This window comes from Zingiber officinale, chromosome 5B (assembly GCF_018446385.1).
Source record: "Zingiber officinale cultivar Zhangliang chromosome 5B, Zo_v1.1, whole genome shotgun sequence".
Lineage (NCBI taxonomy): Eukaryota > Viridiplantae > Streptophyta > Magnoliopsida > Zingiberales > Zingiberaceae > Zingiber > Zingiber officinale.
The window spans coordinates 118714135-118732108 of NC_055995.1; the positions used below are offsets into that span (position 1 = coordinate 118714135).

Here is a 17974-nt window from a genome sequence, read left to right on the forward strand (position 1 = left end):
GAAATGGGGAGTGGATGTCCTCATTATTTCAAGTGGGAACTCAAGTGGTTAGAAAATGCTCAAGGTTGTGTATTTGTCTATATTGAGGGAGAAGTTAAGGATAAATGAAGGGTATGGGACCTTCATTATCGTGTTGATCACGACGAGTGACGTTGTGAACAACGATGAGCAACTCTTCAGGGGGAGAGTCGTCAACAAATGGATTTGTTGATGTGTACCCAAAATTGGGGTATGGGTTGATGTGTGCCCAAAGATGGGTTGATGTGTGCCAATAGGGGGAGAATGAAAGGACCTGTGAATGGGTGCAAGTTAGGCTTTCATTACCTAGAGGGAGTGTGCCCTCTTGGGGGAAAATGAAGAGCTTAATTTATGTGTTCATTATCTAGTGGCATGAAGATTAAGGCTATAGGATTAGCCTAACTTACATGTGGTATTGTAAGTGTTATTGTGGTATTGTCAAACATCAAAAAGGGGGAGATTGTTGGTGCAACATCCCTCAGGTCAAGGTTGACCTGGTTGACCAAGCTGAGTCTTGATTTGAGTTTAGATGTTTGACAATAAGAAATTGATTGAAGAAGAGTCAAGTAGGTCAAGGTTGACCAGACACTTGACTGGGAAGTCCTAACTGGGATGTTAGGAAGAAGGAAAGTCCTAGTGAGTGAAGCTAGGCAGATGGAAAGTCCTAGTGAGTGAAGCTAGGTGAAAGTCCTGGTGAGTGAAGCCAGGTGAAAGCCCTAGTGAGTGAAGCTAGGCAGATGGAAAACCCTAGTGAGTGAAACTAGGTGAAAGTCCTGGTGAGTGAAGTCAGGCAAGAGAAAATCCAGATGGATCAAGGATGATCGGACATCTGGTGTTGGGAAGTCCAAGTAGGTCAAAGGATTGACTGGATACTTGGCACGAGGAAATACGGATAGGTCAAAGGAATTGACCAGACATCTGATGGAAGTCCAAGTAGGTCAAAGGGAGTGACCAGATACTTGGCATGAATAGAAAAGTCCAAGTGGGTCAAAGGAATTGACCATACACTTGGTGGGAAGTCCTAGCAGGTCAAAGGAGTGACCAGATGCTAGGCATGGTGTACCAACAGGTCAAGGTTGACCGGGTGTTGGTTTGGTAGGCTTGGGACTTGGTTTTGGGCAAAAACCAAGTACTGGATCGATCAGTGGATCGATCCAGGAGCTGGATCGATCAGTGGATCGATCCAAGCCTTTCCTAGCGAACAGAGAGCCGCTGGATCGATCCGTGGATCGATCCAGATGTCCCAATCGATCAGTGGATCGATTGGGACGCAGCTGCTTCGCGCGATAAGGGCTGGATCGATCCATGGATCGATCCAGGCATTTTTCCCAGAGCACAGAGGCGCTCTGGATCGATCCGTGGATCGATCCAAAGCCTCCCCGATCGATTGGGAACTTTCGAATCGATCGGGATCCGACCGTTGGCGTCGATAAAGGCCGCAGGCGCACGATTCCTTCGGCATCTCTTCACCGATTCACTCCAGATCTCTCGCCAGCTCCTCCACAGCACTTACAAAGCTCAGATCGCCAGTTCTTGAAGGATCTTGGAAGTTCTCCAAGTCAAGAGGCAGATCATAGCCAAGAAGAGAAGCTAGAGTTAGGGTTTATACTCATTGTAAGCTTGTAAGCTTGTATTTCTTGTATCCTTTCCCTCTCTTCTTGTATTGACTCTTGTAGGGCTTCTCCGCCCTTGGTAGTTACCATAAAGGAGAGTTTTATTAGTGGAGGGTGTGTGTGTTGGTGTGGATCCTTGGATTAGTCACCTCTTGTGAGGTGGATACCAAGTAAACCAACCTTGTTAGCGTTGTGTGGATTGTTTCTTTGTATTTCCGCTGCACATCTTTGAAGAAACAAGCAACGCCAAGCAACGCCGACCACCGAGCGAACGCGACGAGCTATTCACCCCCCCCCCCTCTAGCTACTTTTGGTCCTAACATCCTTCACCTTCTTAACTACCTCATGATTTGAAGGGCAGAAAATGCATAATCGATCTACCTCTTGTTTGATCAATTTTCTTGTTGTTGATCGTAGAGCTGCAATGTCGTTGCCAGTGAGAGGAGCAAGAGGATTTGGAGCCGAAGGGGAGCAGACGATGATCCATGTGCTGGCGGTGGGCGATAGCTCGATCGACCGGGAGGTCATCGCGGCACTTCTCCGAAGTTCCAAGTACCATGGTAGGAGACGATCGATCCTTCATGAACTCACTGCCTTTTCTTCTTTCTTCTTTCCAACAAATATTAGTAGCAATATCAAATTAAAAATAAACTGAAATGAACAACTAATTAAAAAAAAAAGAGACAAACGGATTTGACTTGGTTACAACCTAGGTGGTTGTTAATCGAAGGCGGTTACAAAGCTTTACTAGAAAAATCTCCTTCTCTGTAGGCGGAGAAGCCTCTTACACTCTTTGAAAAGCTCAGGAAATCACTAGAAAATGATTTCAGTAGTTGTTCTAAAGTTGTTGTTTCTTTCCTAGGTCCAAGAGTCATTTTATAGCCCCTGGAAAATCTTATCTACTGCTTGAGAGCACCTCCAGCAAGGCAACGGATAAAGCTTTATCCATTGCCAAATGGCTACAAAGACTAGGTTGAGGGCACCCTCAATAAGCATGGAGGGTGCCCCCACCGGTGTACTCTTTCGCAACCCTTTCATCCCTCGGATGCACCGAGTTCGTCAGCTCCCTTCCCATGTCATCCTTCTCGCTAGCTGCGTCTTTCGCTCGACATCCTGTGCTCCTAAGCTCCTGCACACTTAGACACAGGGATCAAAACCAAACAGGACCTAACCTAACTTGGTTGATCACATCAAAATAACCACGGAATCCAACAACAAGTCGCTGCACTTCTTCATTCTGTTTTGAGGCCCCTCTAGGTTTCCCTTCCAGTTGTCGTTGAAGGAGAAGTTGAAGGCGAAGATGAAGACGAGAAATGCCAACACATAACTCCTCTTTTTCCTCCGTTTCCTCCTTTTGGATCATCATCTGCTACTCGCCCACCGACTGTTTGCGTTTGCTCTTTATATATCCTTCACCTTCTTAACTACCTCATGATTTGAAGGGCAGAAAATGCATGATCGATCTACCTCTTGTTTGATCAATTTTCTTGTTGTTGATCGTAGAGCTGCAATGTCGTTGCCAGTGAGAGGAGCAAGAGGATTTGGAGCCGAAGGGGATCAGACGATGATCCATGCGCTGGCGGTGGGCGATAGCTCGATCGACCGGGAGGTCATCGCGGCACTTCTCTGAAGTTCCAAGTACCATGGTAGGAGACGATCGATCCTTCATGAACTCACTGCCTTCTCTTCTTTCTTCTCGGTTAATTAGGGTCCCCCCCTCCCCCCCCCTTTCTTTGATTGCTTGATCGCTGTCACGGTTGTGAATGTTGGTGCAAGTTGCACTAGAATCGAACCTAAGTTTTGATGTTGTCAAATGTTCAAGTTAAGTCTTATTGTGATTTAACAATTTGACCAAGTGTGCAGGTTGTTTACTCAACTGGGAAAGTCTTAGTTGGAGGCTAGGTAGGAAAGTCTTAGAAGATCGTGGAACTCAGGTGGAAAGTCTAAGTGGGTCGAGAGGACCCGACACTTGACAGTGAGATCGAGAGATCTGGAGGATCGAAGATCGAGAGCAAGTCCTAGCAAGCCGATCAAAGCAAAGAGAAAAATCCAAACAGGTCTAGAGGACCAATGTTTGGTAGGTAGGTTGAGGTAAATAACTGGAGAAGTGATAGTGAGGTTGTGTTCCTGAAAGGAACAACCTAAGGTCACTGATCCAACTGAAGAAATCCGGAAGGTTTCCAAGTTAAGATCAAGGCAGTTCTGCTGTCTAATATTTCTCATGCATCGCATATATTATTACTGTGCTAATCTCTGTTTTACAGGAATATTCTGTATAACTCTGTTTTACAGGTTTGGCATGATCGGTCAACCGAATAGAAGGATCAGTCGACTGAACAAGGTTAACTCAGATCAGAGACTAGTTCAGACCAAAGCAGAGCAAAGTCTGATCAACGTCTGATCAGTCGACCGAACCAAAGGATTGGTCGACCGAACCAAAGGATTGGTCGACCGAACTCTGATGATGTGGCAAAGATCAGTTCAATCAGAAGTAGACATGGAAAGCTAACCTGATCGATCAACCGAACACAGGGACCGGTCAACCGAATGATCATCACATTAAAGGCGCATTAATGAAGAATATCAACGAATAAGGAAACTCACTGTTCAGTCGATCAAATATGGTGATCGATCAACCGAACCATTAAATGTCATTAATGCTCGAAGATCAAATTAGCATCCAATCTCAGCGAAGAAGGAAGGGAGCAGGTTCGGTCAACCGAATCTAAGGATTGGTCGATCGAACGTTGACAATTCCTATAAAAGTGGAGCTCAAGGTCCAAGGCTGGGTATTGGTTCTGTGTTCATCTCTACGCAAAGCTCCTATTCATGTGACAAGTCTACCACTAATCTCCAAGCAATCTGTTGCTCCATTCAAGAAGTACCGACCGAGCTTCATTCTACATGTAGTGTTGGTATATTTTATTTAGCTTGTTTTCGTACTCTATTTCAAGTAAGATAGTAGGTTATTACTATCTTACATATTTTATTGTACGCACTACTTCTTTATGAGGTTTTTGGAAAGAAGAGTTTTAGTGGATTGTCCAATGGTGCGATCAAGGATTATGAGCCTTGGAGTAGAAATCGACCTAGACTTCGAACCAAATAACCAAAATGAGTCTCTATTTTCCACTGCACTACTTTGTTTTTAACTCTTCAAAAGAATAGTTTTTAATGAGCGATATTCACGCCACCCTCTGTCGCACTTTCTCGATCCTTCAATTGGTATCAGAGCCTAGTAGCTCTAAAATTACTTAACCATTTTTCAAGAAATTTTAAAAATGTTTTCTTTTTCTTAAAAAAGTATTTTCTTTAATTTGTAAGTAATATTTTTTTTCCTTATCTCGTACTACTAATCCCAAGACGAAAGTCTTGGAAATTAATTTTCAATTTTTTCTTGTAAGAATGTCGACATCCTATCAAGAAGGGAGAAGTATCTATGAACCTCCACTGTACGATCAAGTTTATTTCAATTCTTGGAGGCGAATGATGGAATGTTTTGTAACAATTTCGACAACTGGATTACACTAAGACAACCTCCTCGAAACTTAGAAGCGAACACAAAGGTAATGAATATGTTAATAAATATTTTGCCTAATGAAATTGTGTGTCAATTAGAAAATTACAAGAACACATTCGAATTGTGGACCAGATTGATCGAGCTTCACGAGACTCTGTTGAGGCTAGAAGATCAAGGTAAAAGTGAGTTCGAATCTGAGTCCAAATCCGGATAGCTATCCTCAGAGATAGATTTAGAAGATCAGGACCAAATCAACTTCATGGCACTAATCGTTTAGGAGGAGGCAGATGGATCTGAACTCGAGTCCGACCAAACGCTCAAGCCTGAAACCGAGATGACAAATGTCAAGGGAAAGAATCCTAATGAGTATTCAAAAGGGCACTGCAAAAGTAAATGTCCAAAGAACTGATCTGCATAACCAGAGGTAAAGTAGGAACCAATGCCTAGAGCCCAGAAAAGGAAGGACCATATTGAATGCTTCAAGTGGAAAAGAAAAGGACATTACAAATTTCAGTGCCCAAAGAGAAGACCCAAGGACTTAGGGGGAGAAATTAAGGTAAATCAATGTATTTTACATGAAAATTTACATGCTTTAGATCTTTCCTATTTAAATTGTATAAATTAAAAAAAGCATGAAAATCCTACATTAACATTACTTAACAAAAATAATCTAATTAATAAAAACTTAATTAATTCCAATATAACTAAAATTGATCAAATCCAAATCTTAATCAAGAACTAGATCTAGTTAATCAAAAATTATTTACTCAAGATAATTTAAATTTAAATTAAAATAATAATTATCTAAAATTAATTAACAATAAACAAAATTTAACTAAAATTTAGAAAATAAAAATAAGAAACTAAACTATAAATTAAATACAAAATTAAATTTTAGAAAACTAGAAAAATAAAATAATCTTTTGAAAAATAAAATTGATAAACTAAAAAATATTATTAATAATTTTATAAACTCACAAAATCTAGATTTAAGTTACAAATCAAAATCAAATCTAGAACAAAATTTCCACAAACGTAATTATAATCACGTACCATTTAATTATAAGACTAATTAATAATAATAATAATAATAATATTATTAAAACAACTATAATAATAATAGTAAATAATAACAAAATAATAATAATAAATAATAATAATAATATCTATAACAATAAAAATAATAAAACAACAACAAAATAATAAATAATATGAATTGCTTAAATTGATTGACTTGCCATGATCATGCATACTTACCTGTTATATATCAGGTCATGCATCTTCTCTTTATTCTGTTAGTTTAAAATTGTTAGTTAAAAGGGTTTACCAAACCCTAATAACATAGCATCAGAATGAATTGGGATGATAGTACGTTAAGAAAATTTTATCGAATGCATGTCTAGGTTCAATCTTATGTATTATACCTGGTGCACTAGACTTAGTGGATCTGACTGAAGCTATCCCAATCAAACATGGGCTAGTTAGACCAAAACTTAGTATTAAGTTTTTTGGACAGGACTATTTTAGAAAGTATTCAGCAAGTGGTCCACCGTTGATACACAAGAAAGTCATATGCCTCGGCACTGAACTGAAAACTTATTCATAGGAAGCTTGCTTGATTAACCCAAAACTACGTTTGAATCTAACATGAGTTCAACAAACTTTTTCAAAATACTTACTTTAATCAAACTTAATTAAAATTCTTTTAAAAACTAAATTATTTTAAACTTAATGAAAATTATTTTAAACTTAAAATTATTCAAAACTAAACTAAATTATTTTAAACTTAATTAAAATTATTCTAAACTTAATTATTTTAAAATTATTAATTATTTTAAACTTAATTATTTTAAACTTAAAGTTATTCAAAACTAAACTAAAATTAATTACTTTCAACAACTTAATCAACAACTTAAAATAAAGTTTAACAATTAATTAAATTAATTTAAACTAACCCTAAAGTTTTTAAATAATACACATGATTAATCCTTAAAGAATTTCAAATTAAAACATTAACTTTAATAAATTACTTTAATCCTAATATAATGTAAAATCAACAATTAAAATCCTAAATCAAATTATTAAAATCTAAAACCAACAATTTAAAATAATGATCATCTAGCCAATTAATCTTAACTAATTAAACAAATAAAAATAAATAACTCAAATAATAATTCAAAAAAGTAATTAATTAATAACTTCAAAATTAATTACTTGATAAATTCAAAATTAACTTAATTAAAAAATGATACTAAATTAATCTTTATCTAAAACAAACAACCTTAACAATTCTTAAGTAACTCATAATTAATAAAAACCAAATCATTTAGTCAACTCACTCAAACATTCTTAAATCCTAAAATGACTTAACTTAATCCAAAATCAATTAACTTAATTAATCTTAAATAAAGTTGAACAATATATAATAAACAAACTTAAATACTAAATCTTTAACTAATTATACTCAACTATAAATCTAATCTCAAGTACTTGTGCATGCTTAGACTTTAGGTACTTATCAATTTTAGGGAATGCTTAAATTTTCACAATTTTTCAAAATTATTTACTTTACAAAATTTTTAAATTTTCATTCATAAAATTGTCAAAATTTTGTGTTTACTAATTTCCTAGATTTTCTAATTTGCCTTTCCAAAATCTTCAAAATTATTTTCAAATTTTTCTTTATAACATTTTCAAATTTACCTTTACAAAATTTTCAAAATTATTTTAAAATTTTACCTTTATAAAAATTTCAAATTTTCCTTTACAAAATTTTCAAAATTATTTTCAAATTTACCTTTATAAAATTTTCAAGTTTGCCTTTACCTAATTTTCAAAATTATTTTCAAATTTTCCCTTTATCATAATTTCACAAATTTGTCTTTACAAATATTCAAAATTCACCTTTACCAATTTTTCAAAACTAATTTCAAAATTTATCTATAGTTTCTTATGTTTTTATAACTTATAAATTTTAGTGAATTCAAACATATCTTGATTTCTTAAAAGTTTTAACACTTAGTCATTTTTTTAGAGAATTTTTTATAGTTCAAAATTTTTAACTTTTTCAAATTTTCAAAACTAGTGACTTTGGTTGTTTTCCCTATTTTTGATGTGTGTCAAAGGGAGAGAGATAGTGAATTAAGGTGGTGTTTTATAACTCAAGGGGAGAAAAGAGTTAAAATGCTTGTTTATTTAACTCTATATACTATTTAAACTTAACTACGAACCTTAAGTTTCCAAACATCAAAAAGGGGGAGATTGTTCGTACAGGTTGCACCAGAATCGAACCTAAGTTTTGATATTATCAAATGTTCAAGTTAAGTCTTGTTGTGATCTAATAAGTTGACCAAGTGTGCAGGTTGTTTACTCAACTGAGAAAGTCCTAGTCAGAGGCTAGGCAGGAAAGTCTTAGCATACCATGAAACCCAGGTGGAAAGTCCAAGTGGGTCGAGAGGACCCGACACTTAGCAGTGAGATCAAGAGATCTAGAGGACCAAAGATTGAGAGAAAGTCTTGGTGAGCCGATCAAGGCTAAGTGAAAAGTCAAACCAAGTCTAGAGGACCAATGTTTGGTAGGTAGGTTGAGGTAAACAATTGGAGGAGTGACAGTGGGGTCGTGTTCCTGAAAGGAACAACCTAATGTCGCTAATCCAACTGAAGTAACCGAGAAGATTTCTAAGTTGAGATCAAGACAGTTCTACTGTTTAATATTTCTCATGCATCATATATATTATTACTGTGTTAATCTCTGTTTTACAGGAATATTTTGTATAACTCTATTTTGTAGGTTCGACCTAATCGGTCAATCAAACATGAGGACCAGTCGACCGAACAAGGCCAACTCAGATCAGAGACTAGTTCAAACCAAAGCAGAGCAAAGTCCAATCAAGGCCTGATTGGTCAACCGAACCAAAGGATCAGTCGACCAAACTCTGATGATGTGGCAAAGATCAGTTTGATAAAAAGAAAACATGGAAAGCCAACCTGATCGGTTGACTGAACACAAGGATCAGTCTACCGAATGATCATCACATTAAAGGTGCATTAATGAAGAATCTCGACAAATAAGGAAACTCACTGTTCGATTGACCGAATAAGGTGATCGTTCGACCGAACCATTAAATATCATTAATGCCCGAAGATCAAATCAGCATATGATCTCAGCCAAGAAGGAAGGGAGTAGGTTTGGTCGACCGAACCCAAGGATCAGTCGACCTAACGTTGACGATTCTTATAAAAGTGGAGCTCAAGGTCCGAGGCTGGGTATTGGTTCTGCGTTCATCTCTGTGCAAAGCTCCTATTCATGCGACAAGTCTACCACTCATTTCTAAGTAAGTTGCTGATCCATTTAATAAGTATCGACTGAGCTTCATTCTATATCTAGTATCAGTATATTTTATTTAGCTTGTTTTGTTGTTGATAGGAGAGTACTAAACAGTAGTAAATTGCACGAAAATAGCAAGCATGCAATAAACAGGTAAATAAAAAAAGTAAGAGTTAGAAATTGGTATCTTCCGGTTGAAGCGTCGGCGTGCCGACTGTCTTTAGAGAATTTATTGCTGCCTATGGTGCAGAGGCTTTCCGACAAAATTCTCCCAAGATCCGACAACCACTCGCATCATCCGTAGGTGCACTCCAAGACGAACGTCGCATTCGGACTCAACCTCAGATCGCGGAAACCAAGCCTCAGGACAAACTCTCGGTAAAGAAGAAGACAGAGAGAGGGAAGGAGAGAAAGTAGACTGCTTGAGAGTGAATGAACCACGAATAGAGGTAGTGTATTTATTCACCCTGAAGCACTGGTTCGCAAGCGAACCAAAGCGTGCGCCGGTTCGAAGTGCGTCGCTTCCTCACGCGCGGGATACCGCTTCGCCAACGAAGAAGTGCGTCGCTTCCTCACGCGCCTTGCTAGGTGCGTCGATGATCGCGTGCGTCGCGCCCGATTTATGGATTTCCGACTCGAACCCCCTGAAACCACCTGATTTGGGCTCGGCCCGCGCATGCGTGTAGGTCCCCTTAACTTTGCTAAGCAAGGATGGAAGGGATCCATATATAAGCTCTTCCAACCTTCTTAGCTTAGCAATGTGAGACTAAATGCATACACATATGCATTACCATAACAACTAAAACCAAGAAAAATACTTTGAATTAAACTCAAAACTCAACAATCTCCCACTAATTCAAATTATTTTGGTCAAAAAATAGAGACTTGTCCTGAGGCTTGGTTGCAATGAGCTTTTAGTGAAAATACCTTCCGATTTGAATTTTCACCTAAGTACACCAATCTTATTCACATAGGTTTGAAGTGAACTCAGTTTTGAACTTAAACCTTTTATATGTGAAAATCAATTGGTAACAACTCATCACGGGCGACGGTTGAATCCTTCTGGGTTGGTGCATTACGGCCATGCCACCGAATCTTGTTTCATAAGTGCTAAGGAGATTTGCCTAGACCCCCACACTGCGGCCACACAGTTACACTTACATAGGTGAGTTCTCCAAGGATGTACTGCGAGCATCTTGTCATTAAGACCTTGAACTCATTAAGAGCTCCTAAGCTCATCCTTACTAGCAGTCAAGCATCTATCCAGGGAAGAGACTATGAGATTACATCTCAATCAATTTGATGCTTACGGTTCACCCTTATAACTTGTTTATACCACATTGAACCTACTTCTTGGGATCTCTAATCAGATAGGTTGGGTTGTCGCTATAGGTGAAACCAGGATAGGCCTCAGTCCCATTCCCTTACTGGATCTCTTGATTTTCTCATAATCAAGTCCTTTAGTGAGTGGATCAGCAATATTGTCCTTTGAACTTACAAAGTCCAATGACACCACTCCAAGAGACACTAGCTCACGAATAGACTTTAATCTTATTCGTACATGTCTCTTCTATTTATGGTTATACTTGGAGCTTCTAATCTTAGCTATTGTTGTTTGATTATCACAGTGTACTGAAATAGAAGGTATTGACTTCATCATCAAGGGAATTTCAAAAGAAGACCCTTAAGCCAATCAGCTTCAGTTACTGTGGTATCCAAAGCACACAATTCTGCCTCAGATGTAGAACAGGTTATAATCGTCTGTTTAACAGACCTCCAAGAAACTACACCGCCTTCAAGTGTAAAGACATAACCAGTAACGCCTTTAGACTCAGCAGTGTTAGCTATCCAACTAGCATCACTATATCCCTCTAGGACTGCAGGAAATCTCCCATACCACAAGCCCAAGGATATAGTGCCTTTTAGGTATCTGAGTACTCTATCTAATGCATCCCAATGCGTTCTGTCCGGACAGCTGGTAAACCTGCTCAATTTCATTATAGCAAAAGAAATATTAGGTCTAGAACAATTTGCTAAATACATTAGACTACCTATGATTTGTGAGTATCTTAATTGAGATACTGCCACACCACTCTTATTATTGTGGAGAGTTTTTGAAGGATCATAGGGTGTGACGACAGATTTAACTTGGCTATAACCATATTTCTCTAATACTCTCTCAACATAGAGTGACTGAGAAATTGCTATTTCATCAGTTGAACGAGTCAACTTCAGCCCTAAAATCATGTCAGCACAGCCCATATCCTTCATATAAAACTTACCACTTAAGAGGGCCTTAGTCTCATTAATAATAGAAAGGTTAGAACCAAAAAGTAGAATATTATCTATATATAAACATAAGATAATACAATTATCACCTTTCATTTTAGCATACACACATTTATCAGAGTCATTCATTTCAAAGCCAAACGATAGCATAGCTCTATCAAATTTTTCGTGCCACTGCTTTGGGGGTTGCTTCAAACCATAAAGAGATTTGACTAACCTACAGACTTTATTCTCATTTTCAGAGACTACATGTCCCTCAGGCTGATCCATATATATCTCTTCTTCAAGATCTCCATTAAGGAATGTCATTTTGGCATCCATTTGATGGACCTCAAGATGATATATGGATGTCAATGCTATTAACACTCGGATTGTAGTAATTCTGGTAACAGGAGAATAAGTGTCAAAATAGTCAATCCCTTCTTTTTGTTTGAATCCCTTAGCAACTAGGCGGGCTTTGAATTTATCTACTGACCCATCAGGTTTTAGTTTTCTCTTAAACACCCATTTACATCCTATAGTGGTACACTCAGGAGGTAAATCTACCAACTCCCAAGTGGCATTAGAGATAATAGAGTCAATTTCACTTTTAATGGTCTCTTTCCAGTGCTTAGCTTCAGGAGAAGTCATAGCATCTCTATATGTCACAGGGTCACCATCTATATTATAGGTGATAAAATCCTGACCTAAATCCGTAGACACACATTGCCTCTTGCTCCTTCTCGGTTCTGTATACTCACTAGATTCATCTAGTCTAGAGTGACTTGAGGAAGGTGTACCTACTACGGATAATGGAACCTCTACGGCGGCAGGATTATCTCTAATAGGAATACCAGATATAGACTGAGGTGTTTTCGTCTTCATAGGAAATATATCCTCAAAAAATGTAGCATCGCAAAGTTCTACAATAGTATTTGCATCTATTCCAGAAATTTCAAATTTAATAATCAGAAACCTATATGCAATACTATTTTGAGCATAACCCAAGAAGATACCATCTACGGTCTTTGGACTAAGTTTTTTCCTTCTGTGTTCAGGTACTAGTACCTTTGCAAGGCACCCCACACTTTAAGGTATTTCAAACTTGTCCTCTGGCTTTTCCAAAGCTCATATGGGCTTTTATCCCTAGATCTCATGGGGACATATTTAACACATGACATGCAGTATATAGAGCCTCCCCCCACATGAAGTTGGGTAACCCAGAACTGCCTAACATGGAATTAATCATATCTTCAAGGGTTCAATTTTTTTGTTCTGCTATACCGTTGGATTGAGGACTATATGGAGCAGTTACCTCGTGAATTATACCTACATCTTGACAGAATTTTTGAAACAGGTTCGAGGTAAACTCTCCACCCCTATCAGACCTTAACCTCTTAATAGATTTATTTGTTTGATTCTCAGCTTCAGATTTAAAAATCATAAATTTATCTAAAGCTTCATCCTTAGTTTTCAGCAAATAAACATAACAATAACGAGAGTGATCATCAATGAAGGTAATGAAATACCGTTTATGGTCTCTTATTATTACACCGTTAAACTCACAACAGTCAGTATGAATCAATTCTAAAATATCAGAATTTCTATCAACTGATTTGAAAGGTTTACGGGGTTGTTTATATTGCACACAAACTTTACATTTTTTCTTATCATTTATAGCATGCTTAGGAATCATGTCTAGATTCATCATCCTTTTTACGATATTAAAATTGACATGTCCTAATCTGTCATGCCATATATCATAAGACTCAATGTTATATGAACAACTAATATCAGTAGATTTATTTAAAGTAGCATTTTCTACATTGAGTTTAAATAAACCTTCATTAAGGTAACCTTTTCCAATAAATGTTCCTAAATGTAATATTACAACTTTATTACATTTAAAGTTCAGCTCATAACTAGCGCTGACTAACTTTGACCCGCGAATCAAATTCCGACGGACCACTGGTACATGATGCACCTCATGCAGTGACAGGATTTTTCCAAAGGTGAACCTCAGGTCAACTTGTCCTATCCCAAATACCCTGGCTGCAGAATGGTTCCCCATGGTCACGGAAGTGCCTTCAATTACTTGATAAGTAAGGAAGGCAGAGCGATCAGCACAACAGTGCACATTAGCACCTGTATCAACTAACCATTCATTGGGTTGATAGATCAAGTTTAGTTCGGGTTTGAAGGTAACAAACCTATCGCTGGTGCCGTCACTAGCAGTCACAACATTTGCTTGTGCCTTGGTGTTGGACATATTGCTCTGGATTTTCTTCTTGTCCTTTTTCTTAGGGCAGAATTTGGCATAATGTCCAACTTGTCCACATGCCCAGCACGGCTTGGTTCCATTTTTCTTTTGAACCTTTGGTTTGGGTTTCATCTTGTTCTTCATTTTCTGATTTTTGAATTTTTCTTAGCAGATGAGACTACTACGTTTGCCTTTGGAATAAAATCCATAGGCATTCTTTTATCATCATCTTTATGTTGCTTCCGATGTTCTTCTTTGATATTTAAGGCAATCATCAAATCTTCTAGAGAGATTTTACCTCTCCTATGTTTAAGAGTCATGCCAAAATCTTCCCAACTCGGAGGTAATTTTTCGATGATAGACAAGACCTGAAATTTTTTGGGTAATGACATATCTCCTTCAGCAAGACCATGAATTTGAACTTGGAATTCATGTGTCTGCTCAACCACAGATTTGCCTTCAACCATTTTGAAGTTTAGGAATTTTGTCACAGTATACTTTTCTATACCAGAATCTTCAGAGTTGTATTTTTTATCCAAATATTTTCACAGCTCTTTAGCCGAAGCCGTTGAGCAGTATACATCAAATAGTGCGTTTGAGAGGGCAGACAGGATCCTCCGATGGCAGAGATAATTCCTTTGCTTAAATCTCTGTAAGGCAGCACTATAGGTAGGTTCCTCTTCATCAGGTGAAGGAGGATCTGTTTCTATAACGGAGAATAGCCCTAGCATAGTAAGCCAAAATTTCATCCGTTGTTGCCAACATCTCAAGTTTTGCCCGAAAAATTTCTCGGGTCTGGCGCTAGCCTCATCAGACCCCGTTACTCTATCATTCATCATGTCTATTGATGCTTACAATAAATTCTCTAAAATTGTTGTTGATAGGAGAGTACTAAACAGTAGTAAATTGCATGAAAATAGCAAGCATGCAATAAACAGGTAAATAAAAGAGTAAGAGTCAGAAATTGTTCCAGTTGAAGCGTCGGCGTGCCAATTGTCTTTAGAGAATTTATTGCCGCCCATGGTGCAAAGGCTTTCCGACAAAATTCTCTCAAGATCCGACAACCACTCGCGTCGTCCGTAGGTGCACTCCAAGATGAACGTTGCAAACGTCGCACTCGGACTCAACCTCAGATCGCGAAAATCAAGCCTCAGGACAAACTCTCGATAAAGAAGAAGACAGAGAGAGGGAAGGAGAGAAAGTAAACTGCTTGAGAGTGAATGAACCACGAATAGAGGTAGTGTATTTAAAGAAGTGCGTCGCTTCCTCACCAGGTGCGTCGGTGGTTCATGCGGGACAGAACCAAACCAAACCAAGGACTGGCAAAAATAAACCAGGCCGCCTGCAAGCGTGAGGCCCACGAGCTGGGGATTTGCACCCCCCCTGCGCGCAATGATCGCATGCGTCGCACCCGATTTATGGATTTCCAGTTCGAACCCTCCGAAACCACCTGATTTGGGCTCGACCCGCGCATGCGTGTAGGTCCCCTTAACTTTGCTAAGCAAGGATGGAAGGGATCCATATATAAGTTCTTCCAACCTTCTTGGCTTAGCAATGTGGGACTAAATGCATACATATATGCATTACCATAACAACTAAAACCAAGAAAAATACTTTGAATTAAACTCAAAACTCAACATGTTTTTATACTCTATTTCAAGTAAGATAGTAGGCTGTTACTATCTTACACATTTCATTATACGCATTGCTTCTTTCCGAGATTTTCGAAAAGAAGAATTTTTGTGGATTTCCCAATGATGCGATCAAGGAGCACGAACCTTGGAGTAGGAGTTGATCTAGGCTTCAAACCAACTAACCGAAATGAGTCTCTATTTTCTGCTACACTACTTTGTTTTTAATGCTTAAAAAGAATAGTTTTTAACGAGCGATATTCACCCCCCCCCTTTATCGCACTTTCTCAATCCTTCAGTGAACAACGGGACGAAAGTGCTGGAGCTATTGGGAATGGTGAGTCAATATATTTCCATATCCTTTTCCCTTGGATTCATCGATCGATAGATGGGATTCTGATTGGAAAATTTGAGGATTTTCTCTCTTCCATTGTTCTAGTAGGAACCAAACGTGAACATGATCATTACTGATAATTGGATGCCAAAAATGACAGGATATGGGTTGCTCAAGAGAATTAAGGTGAGAATAAACCTTTTCTTGCAATTTCAAATGTCGAACCCTAAAAAGCTTAATATTGTGATAGGAATCCTCCAAGATGAGGGGAATCCCTGTGATCATAATGTCATCTGAAAATGTTCATCTAAAAAAATCTATTATTTCAATAAAAATGATCATCTTTTTCCTAATTCAATGATGTTCTTGTAGATGTTTGGAAGAAGAAGTAGAAGATTTCTTGTTGAAGCATGTGAGGCCATCTGATGCAGCTGGAGAAGGCAGAGGAGGATGAAAGATGAGTCTCCTGTCCACACAATTTCCTTTGGCTTTGCTCTCGTCTAGAAATGAATTCATTTCATGAGCAAGGAACTGTGATCATGGAGACCTCATCATCTTCCATAGATCTCACCTTGTGCTTTTCGATTTATATTCTATTTTGAGCGTGCTTCTTTACCTGTGAAAGTATAGGTTAATTTTTGGATTTTTCGGTAGGATTTCATTTGATTGTTTGTTTTACTATAAGCATTAATTTGATTTAGTTTCTAGATTTTGCACCTAACTCCCTTGTGATGATATGTTTAATTAAAGTGAAGCACAAGTTTTATTACTATGGCTCTCATTGTCTGCATTTGTATTTATAAGCAATCAATTGTTTGTTTTTGATGTTCCATAAATTTTTGTCCAGTTTCTTGTTTTCACTATTTTTCTGACTGCATTTAGATTACCATTAGTATTATTGTGAAGCAAGATTTAGAATGTTACCATCTTATCACTTCCAATATCTTCTCCTTTTCATCCTCTATTGTATTTGTTGTAAGAATTTTTGGATTTCCTTGATGGATCAGTATGATTCTATGAATCACTCATCAGAAACCAAGCACAAACTTCTAAGATATTGAGTTGAAGCAGAAGGATTGTAATTGTTATGAAGTTGTTCCAATTTGATGCAGGCTCAACCCGTGTTGAAGCCTAATATGAGTGTTCAAACTTCAAACAAGCATAACTTTTAACTCAGGACTCAGAATTAGACTCTGTCTATCATCACATGTGCATAATTCAAAAACTTATATTTGTTACTAGTGTAACCACAACCATCAATTTTCATGCCCAAATTCCACAATTTAAACCCTTTTCAAGGCCTTTTTGCTATTTTTGGTCATTTTTATTTTTTAGATATTTAGAGTAATTTTCATATTTTTGATATTTTTTAGAGAGGATTTGTCTTAATTTTCTCTTTATTAGAGTTAAGGTCATTAAGTTAATTACTTTTCTTTTCGAGTAAAAATTTATTTCCTTTCATTATAAGATTGAAATTAAGATCTATTAATTATAATTATTGTAATTCCTTTCCTTATTTGAGTCTTATTGTGCTCTATATAAAAGTCATGTTTAGATGTTGAGGAATTAATTCTCAGGTTTTAATAAAAAGTTTCCTTCTTAGAGGTTCCTCTTCTTGTCTTCTCCTCAATTTTCTTCCTCTTCGTGTCTACCTGCAGGATAATCGCTATCCTGCCCGGCGTCAATTGATATCAGAGCCCGTGAAGGTCATCAATATAACCAATGGCGGGTCATCGTCGCTGTAGTCATGGTCACAACAATAGGCAAGCTTTGATAGAGGAAGTTGAGCACCATGGTCGTAGTGTCCAGGACATCAAGACGGAGACAAGTTGCAGATATAAATCAGTGTTTAGCGGTGTAAAATCTCGAAGATCGTGAGATTTTAGATCATGGATCTGAGTCTTCCTTTGAGAACTCATATCACCGGAGGGACTCACCTCAGGAACGTCGTGGATGAGAGGAGGCTATTAGAGACTTCGGATTTCGAGATCTGCCTGAATTTT

At 37.6% G+C, this 17974-nt stretch overlaps 1 protein-coding gene across 1 annotated transcript; it reads left to right on the forward strand.

Annotated features, from left to right (window-relative positions):
* The first annotated feature begins 2055 nt into the window (after positions 1-2055).
* On the forward strand, positions 2056-16397 carry LOC121986975 (two-component response regulator ORR6-like). The gene is made up of 6 exons (XM_042540896.1): positions 2056-2191; positions 12010-12018; positions 15937-15974; positions 16080-16157; positions 16222-16272; positions 16344-16397. Exons 1-6 carry the CDS (start codon positions 2056-2058, stop codon positions 16395-16397), a joined length of 366 nt encoding a protein of 121 aa, XP_042396830.1.
* Positions 16398-17974: the final 1577 nt, after the last annotated feature.